The 14,531-nt window shown below is 39.5% G+C and overlaps 1 protein-coding gene across 1 annotated transcript in view; it reads left to right on the forward strand.

Moving 5' to 3' along the window:
- Positions 1-14,531, forward strand: part of LOC124154644 (tudor domain-containing protein 7-like) — a 70,205-nt gene that overhangs the window by 15,398 nt on the left and 40,276 nt on the right. The window contains exons 6-8 of the mRNA XM_046528497.1: positions 6,231-6,438; positions 10,376-10,785; positions 10,864-11,019. Of these exons, the coding sequence (XP_046384453.1) occupies positions 6,231-6,438; positions 10,376-10,785; positions 10,864-11,019 (774 nt within the window). The remainder of the gene's footprint in view (positions 1-6,230; positions 6,439-10,375; positions 10,786-10,863; positions 11,020-14,531) is intronic.

Genomic DNA, 14,531 nt, shown 5'->3' on the forward strand with positions numbered 1-14,531 from the left:
TGCGTCACACACTGTCGCACGCACGTCGTGGGTAGTTGACTCGGAAAAATGTAGAGAACTGTAGTCGTTCAGTGCTCGCAGCACCGTTTTCGCAAGTTGACGAAAACATCAAATTCGTGGATTTGAGCGTTGAAAAGAGTTCGATGAGGGGAACCGAAAATGCTCGGGTGAAAAAATCCGACAATCCCTGATTTCCCCCACCGTGAGAACCTCGGTGCCGTGGGATAGCAACCTTAGGGTAGTTCCCACGATTTGCTATCCCCCTCCATTCAGCACTCGCCTCACCCACTCTGACGCTTTCCTCTTCTCTGAAATCAAACAAAAGGTCCCAGCTCGCGCAGGGATCGTATTACGAAGACCTTAGCTTCGAAAAAAATATCAAGTTACGAGAACAATAAAAACGTGTTTCACGCCCTCCCCCCTTTTCTCACTCACTGACCTTTTTCGGGCTACCTGCTTCGAAGTTCCCCATTTCTGGAGTCAACTGCTGCATGAGTACCGTGGGATACTTAAATTAGCGCATTTCCCAAGATCCGGTATCCCCCTCCATTCAGCACTAGCCCCCCTCTGAGGCTTTCCTCTTCTTCGAAATAAAAAAAGGTCACAGCTCGCGCAGGGATCATATTACGAAGACCTTAGCTTCGAAAAAATACCAAGTTACACGAGAACAATAGAAACTTGTTTCGGGCCCTCCTTTTTCTCCCCCACTGACCTTTTTTTTCTACCAGCTTCGAAGTTCCCCATTTCTGTGGAGGTCAACCGCTGCGTGAGTCATCTGTTAGCACAAAAGGTGTCTAACAAAGACTTACGTCAGTTGATACTACACCTTTATTGGATTGAAATATTAGTAATTTTCGCGTACTTTCAAAAAGAATAAGACCAAGCACGACGTATTTCTGAGTTTATTAAAGCATTTTACGGAAAGAAATAAATGTCAAAATACGACGGAGACTTAGAATTCTGGCGAAACTCGATATCCTCGCAACTGAGCTTCTCGGAAGTTGATGCGGTATTTTTTTTCGAAAACATATATCAAGTTACAATTTATGAGTTATGCTATAAATCTCTATTGTCACAGTTGAAGGGATATTTTCTCAGGATATTTGGTTTCTCCTCGCTAGCAATTCTAATTCATCTGCTTATCTCGTGAGAACTTCCAAAGATGGACTGAAAGTAATTGAAGAAAATCCGGTGGAGAGCGCCTGTATTTTGCAAAACGCCTCTCATTGTCTGCTAGCACTTGATAGTAGGAGTGAGGGTAAAGTGAGCTACCTGTTGAAAATAGGAAGTTGGATGAAGCCGAGTATCAGATCGGCGTGCCGCAGAAATGGAGTTTGGTAGATAGGAATATATACATCAGACAGAAATCCATCGTAGCAGTGTAAAAGCCGAGATGGCTTGCAATCATTTTTTCGCGAGGTGGTGTGTCCCCTTAGGATATTTGAAAGAGATGTTAGTTGAATCAACTATAAGCCCAAATTGTTTCCTTAAAATTAAAATATTCCATTAATCAGCTAAATTCTGGTTTGAATCCTTTAAAGGAAATCTTAATTACTCGCCAAAATCCTGGGTTTCCTGCTGCATAGGCAACCTAGTCAAGCATTCCCGCATTTATCGTTTTTTTCGACCCCCCTGAAAAACGATAGATCAAGGTTCCACTGTATACCTTTTATTTATACATTCATCAAGGGAAATAGAAACTTAGTAGGAAATAAGAAGCTTAAAGAAATAATATGCTTTGAGCAATTCTAGTATTCGAATATTCGAGCAATGATTTAATATTCGAATTCGATATTCGAGTTTGAGAAATCTGCTATTCGACCCATCTCTATTAAAAACACATTTCAACTCGAAAATCCATTTTTCAGCGAAGACTGCATCTGAACTTTACCTGGCTTATGACAAAATTCCACCGCAGAATAATATTTTGGCTACCTAATTTAGTGAATAGATACATAACAAAAGGGCTTCTGCCAATCGCATTTCACATGCCTACATTACTTATAAGTCATCCAGAGTTCGATATGTTACAATGTATAATTAATACGGCTGCTCGACTTGACAGTTCTTCGGCATCATTTTGAGCTTGCTCCACCGCTCACCTATTCGGTGAGCACTTGGTCATACCCGGGAGTACGCTCACAAATATGGCGGCCGCTCACTAGTGATTGGGTGGTGAGCGGTCGCATCCAGGGGGAGAGTGGTGGTTCGCTCACCTTCCGCTCAGTGAGCGGAGCTCCCCCTAGATGCACCCAATCAATCAAACAGTTCAATCGTCAATTGAAAACACTTAATGCTATGGAAACATTTTTAGTACATGTGGTAGTATGGTGAATGTCTTGTGTTTGATTACATAATCTTTTAGTTCAATACCTCACCCATCACCTACTCATTTCCTATTCATATTCCCCTACACTGCCCTTCGGTGTCTCTTTTCTCTCAGGAGTGGCTGTGTTCAAGTCCACATTGTGGCAGAACAAAGTTCATGCTGCATTTGGCCTTCAATGAAAGTTTTTTCTTCCCTTGGGAAATGAATGAAGTTCATGGTAGCATTCTGTCATGGCGAGTCTCTCACTATTTTTGTTTGATGTGAGCAACTTTGTTATTTTTGTTTAGCTTTTTTTATTTAAAAAGGATCTGTTAGAAACTAATGAAGGCATAGGTTTGGGATTTGTGCCGGTCTGACCTTGATAAATTTACTTTAAAATTTGGAGGAGGGTTTGGGATCTCGTAACTCATGAGGAGTTACTCAATTGGCACTGAAGAGACACTTGCAATGGATTGAAAGGTACTTTTTATTTCCATCGTAAATTGCTGGCTCTTGATGGCATTTGAGTCTTTGGAATCCCTTTGGAGTGGAAACTGTTCTATGATTCACTGTGCGATGCATTTAATTTCTTGTTAACTACCTTGCCATGAGGTTTGGGAACCTATCTTGTGTGGACTTGATATGGCAAAAACTCAAAATTTTATTGAATGTAGCATCTCAACTTCAACCAATATTTAACTCTTAAAATAAATTCCTTGGCCTGAGGTTAATTTTTGTAGCCGAAAAGATAAGTGATATTTTCTAGGCCTTTCTAAATTGTGCCCAGTATTTTATAATGTAATGCAAAGTTTGTTGAAGAGCAGTGCTTAGTTGTGACGATTATGATATGATTTGATCTTGCCTTAAACCACCATATATTCTGACATGGAAGTGTCACAATTTGGTTCATGAAAAAAAATTATGCATCATACATTCCAGATCATGATTTGCCTTTAAATTTTATTCTAATTAATGGAGCATTACATTATGTCATGGATGCAGTCTATTGTTTTACGTAGTTTTAGTTGGTGACAGTTTTTATAGACTTTGACTTTAGATTATTTATAAAAGCATTAAAAAATGTAAACGAGCATTTCAGTAGAGCACACCCTAATGTGCAGAGAAAATATTGCATGGAAACCAATTTAAAAGTGGTCATAAGCAGATTAGTTGTCAGTGACGTAGCCAGGAGGGAGGTCTGGGGGGTCTGGATCTACCTCCCCAAATTATAAAAACACAATAGGGTGGTTTCCTGTTATTTTTTTATTGCCTAAATCGAAAGATTATTACTCATGGAGTACATATTTCATGCTATTAGATTTTTAAATGACGATATCTATTCTTTGCGATTAAATGGAAAGTGAAAATTTTCAAGCGCACGAAAACGTGACGGGTAAGTATGAATGGCAGGAAAAATCCTGTGTGACGTCGTTCTGGTTCCCGCTGCCGCAAGTGAGGTGACCTTGGGGCAAGGCTCTGAGCGCTGATACAATGCAGGATGCTTGCAGGTAGCAGAGTACCATGCTAGCTGGTAGCGCTTGGCTTAAATAAGGATTATTAATACCTTATCAAACAAAGAAAACTTTCCGACCTTAGCCAGTTTTAATAGGTGATTATTAAGACATGTTTCCCTGAGCTCTGTGCCTCATGCATGCATTGGTAATCTCAGACAATGTAAAACTCTATCTACTCGTAAAGAAACTAGGTCCCTGTGACGTCACTTGGAGTGGCATCGTATGGGCGCCGATCTGGCCTTTTTCAAATGAGGATAAAATTGACCGTGGCCATTCGTCTAAACAGGGGTTTGTAAAACCAAATAATTTGTATATTATGAATGCACTAATGGTGGGTAACGAATCACAATCAGTGCCTTTCGTTTCCTTTAGTGAAGGAAACTACCACTACACCACTGTTAATTGTGCTTTCATTTTGCGGTCCTGGAAAAAAATTGTTTCATTTTCATATGACTCTCAAAGTAGGTGAAGTCGTGTCAATCATCAATATGTTAGACTACAAGAATTGCCTTCTACAGTTCTTCTCTGCTGCCATTCTTCATTTTTAGATATGCAATTGTCATCATTGATGTATTTGAGTGAGTTGATGTGCAAAAAACTAGCTATGTCCTGGGGTCATGATAACGGAAGTTCAGCCACTGCAGTTAGGTTAATACAATGCAAATAAGAGGTGGGAATCATCAAGAAAAATTGGACATGAAAAATTTTATGGTAAAGCATAGTAAGATCTCTGAAATTTTTGAGTGAGGTGTTCTCACTCGAGGCCCAAGTGCTTCATTTTTTTGCGTGGGGACACTTGCTTACCTGGTGTGTGCCATTAGATCGATGATTGCCACGATAGAATTTAATTTGTGCTTAATGTGACTCCTTGCTGCTGCCAAACCCTTTTCTGAGGCAAAACAGCAAGAAAGCAATATGGGGAAAAGCCTTGCGTGCTGGCCTAATGTAGCAATTTTGTCGACTTGATCATAGCTACTGTGTCTGAGAGAGAATAAATATGACAGGGGGAAGAGAGGGCTCAGAATGGGGGAAAGCTGTTGGAAAAGTGTTTGATTCAAGAAACATATGAAGAATGGTTGATCAAGTAAATGTTGTGCAGTGGAAATTTGCCCTCTACTCAACCTTCTCTACCTATTATGTACTTCTTGTGCTCTAACTATCCCATTAGTTTATTTTTTTGTCCATTCCCCCCTACCCTGTTTGCTAACCTTATTTCTTCTCTCTTCTTAGTTCCTATCAAATGAGTCGTACAGTCGATGTAAGTGCAATCAATTCAAAGATATTTTCTCTATCTTTGAGAGTGCTAGCTCCCCACCATCTCCGCATTTGTGACTGCTGCCTCAGTTGACACAAGGGGTTAAAATATCCTGGAAGGAGGTTGAAGTGTAATATTTTGGATTGAATGAAGACTTGCAATATAATGGAGGCGATAGTTAAGTTATATTAGGGATATGGGGAAGCTATGGGCATGAAAATGCTCACACCCCTTCTCATGTCTAATTTTGTAGTATGTTTGACATTGATGTGTCTGACATTTGGATGGAAGTATTGCTACAGGTATGTCACTTGCAAGGAGATATCGCCAAAGTGATGTTCCAGATTTGGATGCGGATGTTAGGTATTTGCTGAAACTATGTAGGTAAGGTGGAAAAAGTATCACTGCTTTCTACATAGGCCCAGTTTCAAGAGATATTCACATGTAAAGATTTCGTTGCCATCGGCCATACTGTGCCCTGTAGGAGTGAGTGAGTTTTTGCACTCTCTCAACTACGTGTGGTAAGGCACAATTCAGTTATCCATTTAAAATCCAAAAGTTAATACGAAAATAAAAAAATCATGAAGTAACTTAATAAAACGAATGGGAATGAGTTGAAGCAAAAATTTAAAAAAATTAGAAGAGAGAAAAAAAATTGCTGATACTGGGACCCAAACTGGGGACACACACGATAGGAGTCACTGAACTGGCACCCTAGGCCGTGCCACCACCACCGTAGTTGGGAGGAGTCGATCACTTAAGTGAAGTCATGGTATGTGAAATCTTTACATGCGAATATATCTCGAACTTGGGCCTATGTGGAAGAAAGCCACAGAAAGTGACACATTTTCTACCTTACCAATATTGTTTCAGAAAATAACATCTGCATCCAGATCCCGAGCATTACTTTGGCGATGTCTTATTGCTAGAGGGGACCCTACCTTTCTCCCTTGTTATCTAGGTTATTGGAGCCCCCTCCCTCAGTTGGTAAAATAGCTCATGCATCCCCCTAACCCTACATTACACTATATATTTATTATTTTTGTAAAAGTTGCAAGGAACCAAGTACTTATGTTTTATTCTTAAGTTTTGGCTTAAAATATGATCTTTGTTTCTTTTTTCATTTCCTCACTTGATCACATTTCTGTTGCAGAATCTCAAGGGATTTAGGACCGGGTTCTCGACTCCTCTGAGGAAGGTGACGCCTGAGCCAGTAGAAAAGACAAAGCGACCAGCACCCACCCCACCGCACATGACGTCCATGCCGAGGGCCAATCTCCCACCTCGACTTAAGGCCCTCGCTACTCAGCCACCAAAGACAGCTCCCCCACCCACATTGGCTCGGTTGCCCGATGCTGCAGGTGAGTTGTGATCACCTGTTATTTGACTCTTTTGATGTTGTTGCGTGATTCCGGGAATTAATTATACAGTGAAAAATTGAAATGAGGACCCCAGGTTGTTAAAGACTTGGTGCAAACCTCTTTGAACGGGCATTGAGCATGTAAACAGCCAATATCTTTACAATATTTGCATTAGAATTTATGAATTTAAGGAAAAAATGCATTGAAAATCAACAAATTCTGTCAGTTTTATTAAAGCTTACATTACAAGCCTTGCAATGATAGAAAATAAAGTGAAAAAAATTAGCTTCGCAATACAGAATTCCTCTAATGAAAAGGCTACTTTTTGAGTACCTTGATTTTCATTTTATTAAGGTTGTTATTCATTGTGCAAAGTATGGAAAAATTAAAATAAGAAAATACAAAAATGAATTCACTCTCTGACCCTGCAGATTCATCCCTTCAAACAAATTTCTGTGTAGGTCTCAAATATACACCCATGTCTCGTATAGTGCAAGGGATGCATTCCTTGAGGTCTTTGCGCTATACGAATTTGCGTTATACGAGAGCATTTTAACATTGGGAAGATAGGGATGCATTTCTGGTAGCATAGGTGTTGGGTATCGGAATTTCCTCTAAACCATTTATATTCCCATAAATAGCCTTAAAATACCTTATTTATATAAATTTTATACTTTAAAGTATCTTTAAAGATAGTAGGCATGCATTTAAAGACTTCTATTCACGTTAAAAAAATTCGTAAGTGCTTTTGAAATTCCCTCTGGTATTGCGGGAGGGCTAACATCTGTTATCTCAGGGGTTCGTAATGCATTGCCGGCAGTTAACGATTTTTCAAACCAGTCTAAAAACAGCTACACCCATGTCGCGTATAGCGCAAGGGATGCGTTCCTTGGGGTCTTTGCGCTATACGAATTTGCGTCATATGAGAGCGTTTTAACATTGGGAAGATAGGGATGCGTTCCTGGTAGCATAGGTCTTAGGTATTGTATTTCCTCTAAAACATCTATATTCCCATAAAAAGCCTTAGAAAACATTATTTATATAAATTTTTATAGTTTAAAACATCTTTAAAGATAGTATGCTCGCATTCAAAGACTTTTATTCTCGTTAAAAAAATTCTTACGTGCTTTTGAAATTCCCTCCTGTCGTGCGGGTGGGCTAACATCTGCTATCTCAGGGGTTCGTAATGCGTTGCCGGCAGTTGACGATTTTTCAAACTAGTCTAAAAACAACTATCGTGTCACCCAGGCCCTTTTGTCGCTCATCGAAATGACAGGAAAATGCTACTTTGAATGCCATTTCATAGCTAGCGGAGTTTATGAATGATAAATCATTTTAATTTGTAGTCCTTCGAGTCATTAGCAGCTACGTGAAACAGTCTTTAAATGCCTTGAAACCTGACCCAGGTTTTCCTTCCCTGAAAATGAATGAACGAGATTGCATTCTTTTCCAAAAGAATATCGTCTCGTCAACACTAAAAACGAGGGGAAAGGAGCCACTTTCAATCACAGCTTGGAGTTCATCAGAAAATGTTGTGGTGGCTGCGCTATCAACGCTTGCAGATTCACCTGATATCGCCGCACTGAAAATACCTGCTTGCCGTTTAAAATTCTGGAACCAACCGGAGCTTTCACTAAATGTCTCGGAGCGATTACCACTCTCGTCTTTTTGTACTGATTCACTATGAACTTTCCGTATGTGTAGACCGCTTGGTTGAAGTTGGTGCGGCTGAGGTCACTGATGTTTTAACTTCGTCTTTATTCAGAATAAGGCATCGTGCGTTTAAACTTCCGCGCAATATCGCTTTGACGCTCTCCATTTTCAAAGCAATTGACCTCTTTCAATTCCTCTTCTAGGTTTATGGTTTTCTTGATAAATTCTTGATTTTTCTACACACATTCCTATTTTTTGCCATAGGTATTATCTTGGTTTTTACTCTGTATGGCTCTATCTAAATCACCTTCTACCGCTGAACTGTATTTCTGAGACGCAGAAGGCCTACCACTGCGGGGAGGGAACGAAGCCATTGTGTTTGAGACTCTATAGCGGACCCTTTTATGTGTTGATACTATTCATGTGCAACTCGGCCACCGCTCCATTTCTCCCCCGTGAATACCGATGACCTTGAAGGCTTTAGCTTAGACCCTCTACCTGGAAGTCAATTGCCCGATAACCTATGACGGCAAAAATACGTCTCAAACCGTATTGCTGAAAAAAAACTCATTTCAACAGCCCCACGCTTAATTAACGATCTAAATTATTTATTATCATTCTGTTTAGGAGACGAGATAAATAACTTCGGTAGGTCGGCTATCTGGACCCAATGACGAGTAATACTTTTGGCCATTGCACAGCAATGGATTTCGATTAATATATAAACAAAAAAGAAGATATAAGGCAAGCAATAATATTAATATGCGTAAAATGATAGAAATTTCGTGTGTACTTAGCGCAAGGTCACGTTTTATCACGAGAGTGTTTAAGATTTGTGATTAGGCTACACTGCGTTGCAATGTTTCCCCGAGGAACGAATTTGCTCTATATCGAAATTACGCTTGTCGAAATTGCGCTATACGAGACATGGGTGTATTGTGCCACCCAGGTCCTTTTGTCGCTCATCGAAATGACAGGCAAATGCTACTTTGAGTGCCATTTCATAGCTAGCAGAGTTTATGAATGATAAATCATTTTAATTTGAAGTCCTCCGAGGCACTAGCAGCTACGTGAAACAGTCTTTAAATGCCGTGAAACCTGACCCAGGTTTTCCCACCCTGAAAATGAATGAACGAGATTGAATTCTTTTCCAAAACAATATCATCTCGTCAACACTAAAAACTAGAGATGTGCGAATAGTATCCGCGAATACTCGAATACCTCGAATACTAGAAAGTATTCGATATTCGAGGTCTCGAATAGTTATGTGAAAAGTACTGCCTCGAATACCTCGAATACTTTGAATTTCGCGTTGTACACTGTCGCACGCACGTCGTTGGTAGTTGATTCGGAGAAATGTACAGAACTCTAGTCTTTTAGTGCATGCAGCTCCGTTATAGGCAAGTTGACGAACTACAAAATTTCTCTTCTAGGTTTATGGTTTTTCTTGATAAATTCTTGATTTTTCTACCCGCATTCCTATTTTTTGCCATTGTCTCTTGGTTTTTACTCTGTATGGCTCTGTCGAAATCACCTTCTACTGCTGAACTGTATTCATGAGATGCAGAGGGCCTACAAATGCTGGGAGGGAACTAAGCCATTGTGTTTGAGACTCCATAGCGGACCCTTATATTTTTGATGCTATTCATATGAAACTCTGCCACTGCTCCATTTCTCCCCCATGAATACCGATGACCTAGAAGGCTTTAGTGTAGACCCTCTACCTGGAAGTCAATCGCCCGATAACCTATGACAGCAAAAATTACGTCTCAAACCGTATTGCTTAAAAAAACTCATTTGTGCTAGCCCCACGCTTAATTAGTGATCTAAATTAACTACATATTATCATTCTGTTAAGGAGACGAGATAAATTACTTCGGTAGGCCGGCTATTTGTACCCAATGACGAGTAATACTTTTGGCCATTGCACAGCAATGGATTTCGATTAATATGCATAAACAAAAAAGAAGATTTGAGGCAAGCAATAATATTAATATGTGTAAAATGATAGCAATTTTGTGTGTACTTAGCGCAAGTTCACGTTTTATCATGAGAGCGTTTAATTTTTTTGATTAGGCTACCCTGCGTTGCGATGTTTCCCCGAGGAACGAATTTGCACTATATCGAAATTGTGCTATACGAGGCATAGGTGTATACACAGGTTTGTGTGGATGGTGACTATCTTTCACTCTGGGAAGAGGGGTTGGGGGAGTGTCATGAATCACTTATCATGATGACTCTATGGTTGATAGCATTGATGATTCCTTATTTCATTTCATGAAAGGCTCCAGGAAAGGTCCGGATGTGCCTCTCAACTTGGCTGCAATGCCTCTGTTCAAGCCAGAGAGTACCATTAGCAACCATCACGTCTCAGGTCCTGGTGGGGATGCTGCCAACATCATCTCTCCTACTGCCGAACCTCACATCTTTGGCTCATCGGTGCTGAGGACGCCAACAGGTGTGCTGGGCAGGAAGTCACCCGCTGGCGTTCCTGAGTACAGGCGGCACACTAGTGAGGAGTTGACAACAACCCCAATCATGACCATCCACTTTCCATCTCTCATTCCTCCAAGGACTAGTGCCCAATCTCGCATCTCACGTCAGGTGTCCCTACCACCGCTATCCCTTGACAATGACGTGAAGATGACACCTCTGTCACCACCGAGCTACAGCTATGCCGCAGACATAAAACCGGTAAGTTGCAACTCATTCAGTTTTGATGTTTGGTTGTTTGGTCATTATTTGCAATCTTACCACCTTTTTCATTTGCAGGTTCCGTCACCCTCTAACTTGGCTGGAAATAAAACTGGTGGATACTGCCAATTATTAGAAGTTTATTGCAAGGCCAAAAACTTGCATGAGCCTGAATATAAAATCATTGAAAGATTCCCGAAGAGCAAGACTAAGCAAATAGTTTGTTCTATAAAGGTAAGAATTCAATATAGTTAAAATATCTGATACCTGGACTATAAGATATTGTTGAAGATCTCTTGGTCATTTACTCTTGTTCATTAACCTTGTTTTTTTGTAAATGTTGGGGAGACCAAGTCTCTAATAAGGGACAAGTGAGAAGCACTTTGGTTTGGTTCATCATTCACTTAATCTCACAATCGGAGCATATACGATTCTTATGGTATGCTGTTTTAGAATGATATTTAAACATTGCTTCTTCAGGAAAAATTTATAAGAACAAAATGTAATAATAATGACAGATGATAATTGATACAGTAAAATTCTGTTATAACGCGGGTCTAGGGGACGTAGTTTACACCCGCGTTATCGGAAAACCGCGTTATTACGGGAAACTGCGTAGGAAGCAAAAAATACCCTTGAAGGTAATTTTTATAGCCAATTTATTTGCGTAGTACATTATTAAAATAAATATTTTTATGCTTTAACTTTTAACGGGAGTTACTAAAATACTGATATTTTCTTTTGCCGCGATAGTTGATGGCGTTTCTTTGTCACGTAATTTTTTATGCTTTGCAAGTGCAACAGATGAATACTATCGCAATCACTTTGTCCCTCCAACCAATTCATCAATTCACTTATATTATGTAATAAATGGCCAATTTTTGGAATCTCGCCCTCACATTCGTCTTCTTCATTCTCGCTCTCATCTTCCGATGATGCAGCTCTTTTTGCGCAGCTCTGGACTGCAGCCACAATTTCTTCGTCACTCTTATAAGCAGATACAGGAGTTTCCTCGTCTTAGCAAATCCAGGCCTCGAGATCACTCACAAATAGTTTATTAGAAAGAACATCTGAAGCTTCACGTGCGTCCTCTTCCGTGAAACCCAAAAACTCGTCTTCGTCTTCCATGCTATCGCCCGCTGTATACTCGCACTTTGACCAGCAATTTAGAATTGTAGCTGAAGTTATTTTCTTCCATGCCAAACCAATATTATAAGCCATATTCTTCAGGGTGACTGTTTTCAGATATTCTTGTACCTGCAGTTCTGAATTTATGACACTAGTGAGCAATTCCCGCCGATAATGGGCTTTAAATGCTCTGATTATCCCTTGATCCATGGGCTGAATAAGAGCTGTCATATTTTATGGTAAAAACGAAGCCACTATTTTACCATCCGTCGATATCAAAAGCTCAGAGGACGGATGGGCCGAACAGTTATCTAACAGGAGTAGTGCCTTCTCTTCTAACTTTTTTGATCTTAAGTGGCTCTTAGCCGATGGAACAAAATCTTCATTGAACCAAGATAAAAAAATGTCTCGAGTCATCCAGTCATTCTGACTGTTTTTGTAATTTATGGGTAGTGATGTCATATTAATGTGCTTGAAGCACCGAGGACTTCAATTTTTACCAATACACAGAGGTTTTAACTTGTGACTTCCTGATTTGTTCGCTCACAGTAATAAAGTCACCCTTTCTTTGCTCATTTTTATTCCGGATTTATTTTCCGACTTCTTAATATCAAGTGATTTTGTTGGAAGCAATCTGTAGTAGAGAGCGGTTTCATCGCAGCTGTACAATTGCTCTTCAGTGTACTCACCCTAATCAATCATCTTGCGTAAAGTCCCACAGAATTCTCTAGCTGCTTCACTGTCACTGGAACGAGATTCTCCTTGCATGTTAACTTGCGCTATCCCGTGGCAAATTTTCTACCTCAATAGCCAGCCAGCAGAAGCAACAAAATCACCTCCTATGAGCACCTCCTATTTGTTTATTTAATTTAATCGCCTGTGCTTGTAAAAGTGGACCGGATAATGGAACACCTTCACTGCACTTCTGAACAAACCACGTAAACAAACATTCATCCACATAACCAGCAGCACTCAATCTGGCCTTTTTTCTATCAAGTCCTATTTCGTCATCCACTTGATCAACAAATGATCGTAATTTATCTTCTTCTTTCATCCAACCACGAATAGTTCCTTACAGAACACCAAACTCCCTGAATAAACTTGATTTTGAATCACCGCGTTTCACTCTGTCGATTATGCCCAACTTTTCTTTATTTGTGTAAGTTTTCCTTTTGGCAGACATCGTTTTAACCCTAAAATCAATGAAAATTTTTGTAAAAAAGTAATTTTTATATTCATATTAAGCCTAAAACAAAGGTAAAACAGCTCATTCATCATTAAATGCTCGAAGCCTGTGGGCATTGAGTACCTACCTTGGTTTGAGCGCCACGGTGCGAACGTACGATAGAGAATAATCTCAATCTCCCTGAATCTCGAAAATTATTATAGCCATGCAACACACTTTTCAGCCCGAGTTCACAAGACACAATGACTGATCAGGGATTACAGAGTTTTTTTATGGCTACGAAACAATGTATGGAATACGTTGCCAACCGCGTTAATACAGTCGCTTGAATTAGCGCCGTTGTGACGCGTCAGTAGTCACGCCGAGATAAAATTTGCCACAAAGTTACCTACCTTAAGGAGGAACCTGTGCTTCGAAATACTGCTTTCATTAGTTAGATAAACTCGATAAAAACGAGTCATAATCGCTAAATTTGTCATTCATAAAAATTAAAAGTAATGCTAAATCAATCAAAATAGCTGTGCAATGCATGATTTTGACTAAAAATGGAATAATCCTGTGATATGAAGAATGGCTGTTATATTGACTCTTAGGTATTAGAAGAATTTAAATACTTTCTCGGGAAATACAGTAAAGCTTTATAACAATATCATTTGTGATGAATAAAATGAACTTAACTAGTGAGACCTTTTGCTCTGTTAATTTCAACCTAATTTGGAAAAATGGTTTATTTATAATTGCTGATCACCAACTCGACAACGCTGCCAACGTATCGTAGTTTCACACCGGTTGAGCACCTTTGTTTGTTTACGTTACCTCATAGAGTTACGTTGCATTGTGACAATATTACTCGTTTTATTATCCACTTTACTTCGCCTTGAGTTATTAAATATACCTTTGGGCTGAAGTGATGGCTTCATTATGCCGATTTAAAGGCAAATTTGTGTCTGAAGTTAAAGGTAAGAGCTTGGATTATTTGAGAAAACGAAATGTGGCCGAAAGTGAACCCATCAATTCCATCGAAGCGATTCCAACGAGTGCATCTGTTGAAGGATACCGAATCGTCGATGTGCATTTTTAATTTCTTAAGAAATTTTTGCAATATTTCCCAACATAAAGTGTCCATAATTGTTTAAATAATCAATGCTTATGTCTTGATTTAAGAAGATTAAAGTCCCTGTCGTATGACTGACACAAAGCTCTTTAATGTTTATTTCTTTGTAGATTTTCCATTCAATATCCTCATCCATACTATTAATAAGGATTTGATTAGTGAAAATTAGAAAGTAATGTTTCAGTCATAACCCAAATGTAATTCGAATCATTAGTATAAGGATAATTAAATAATACTTGTTCCTAGTGCCGAAGTTTCAGTAAATTTGGAAGGCTGGCATTGCAGCTTCTACGGACTGACTTACGTCAGCTGTCATCG

This window comes from Ischnura elegans, chromosome 2, assembly GCF_921293095.1.
Source record: "Ischnura elegans chromosome 2, ioIscEleg1.1, whole genome shotgun sequence".
Taxonomy (NCBI): domain Eukaryota; kingdom Metazoa; phylum Arthropoda; class Insecta; order Odonata; family Coenagrionidae; genus Ischnura; species Ischnura elegans.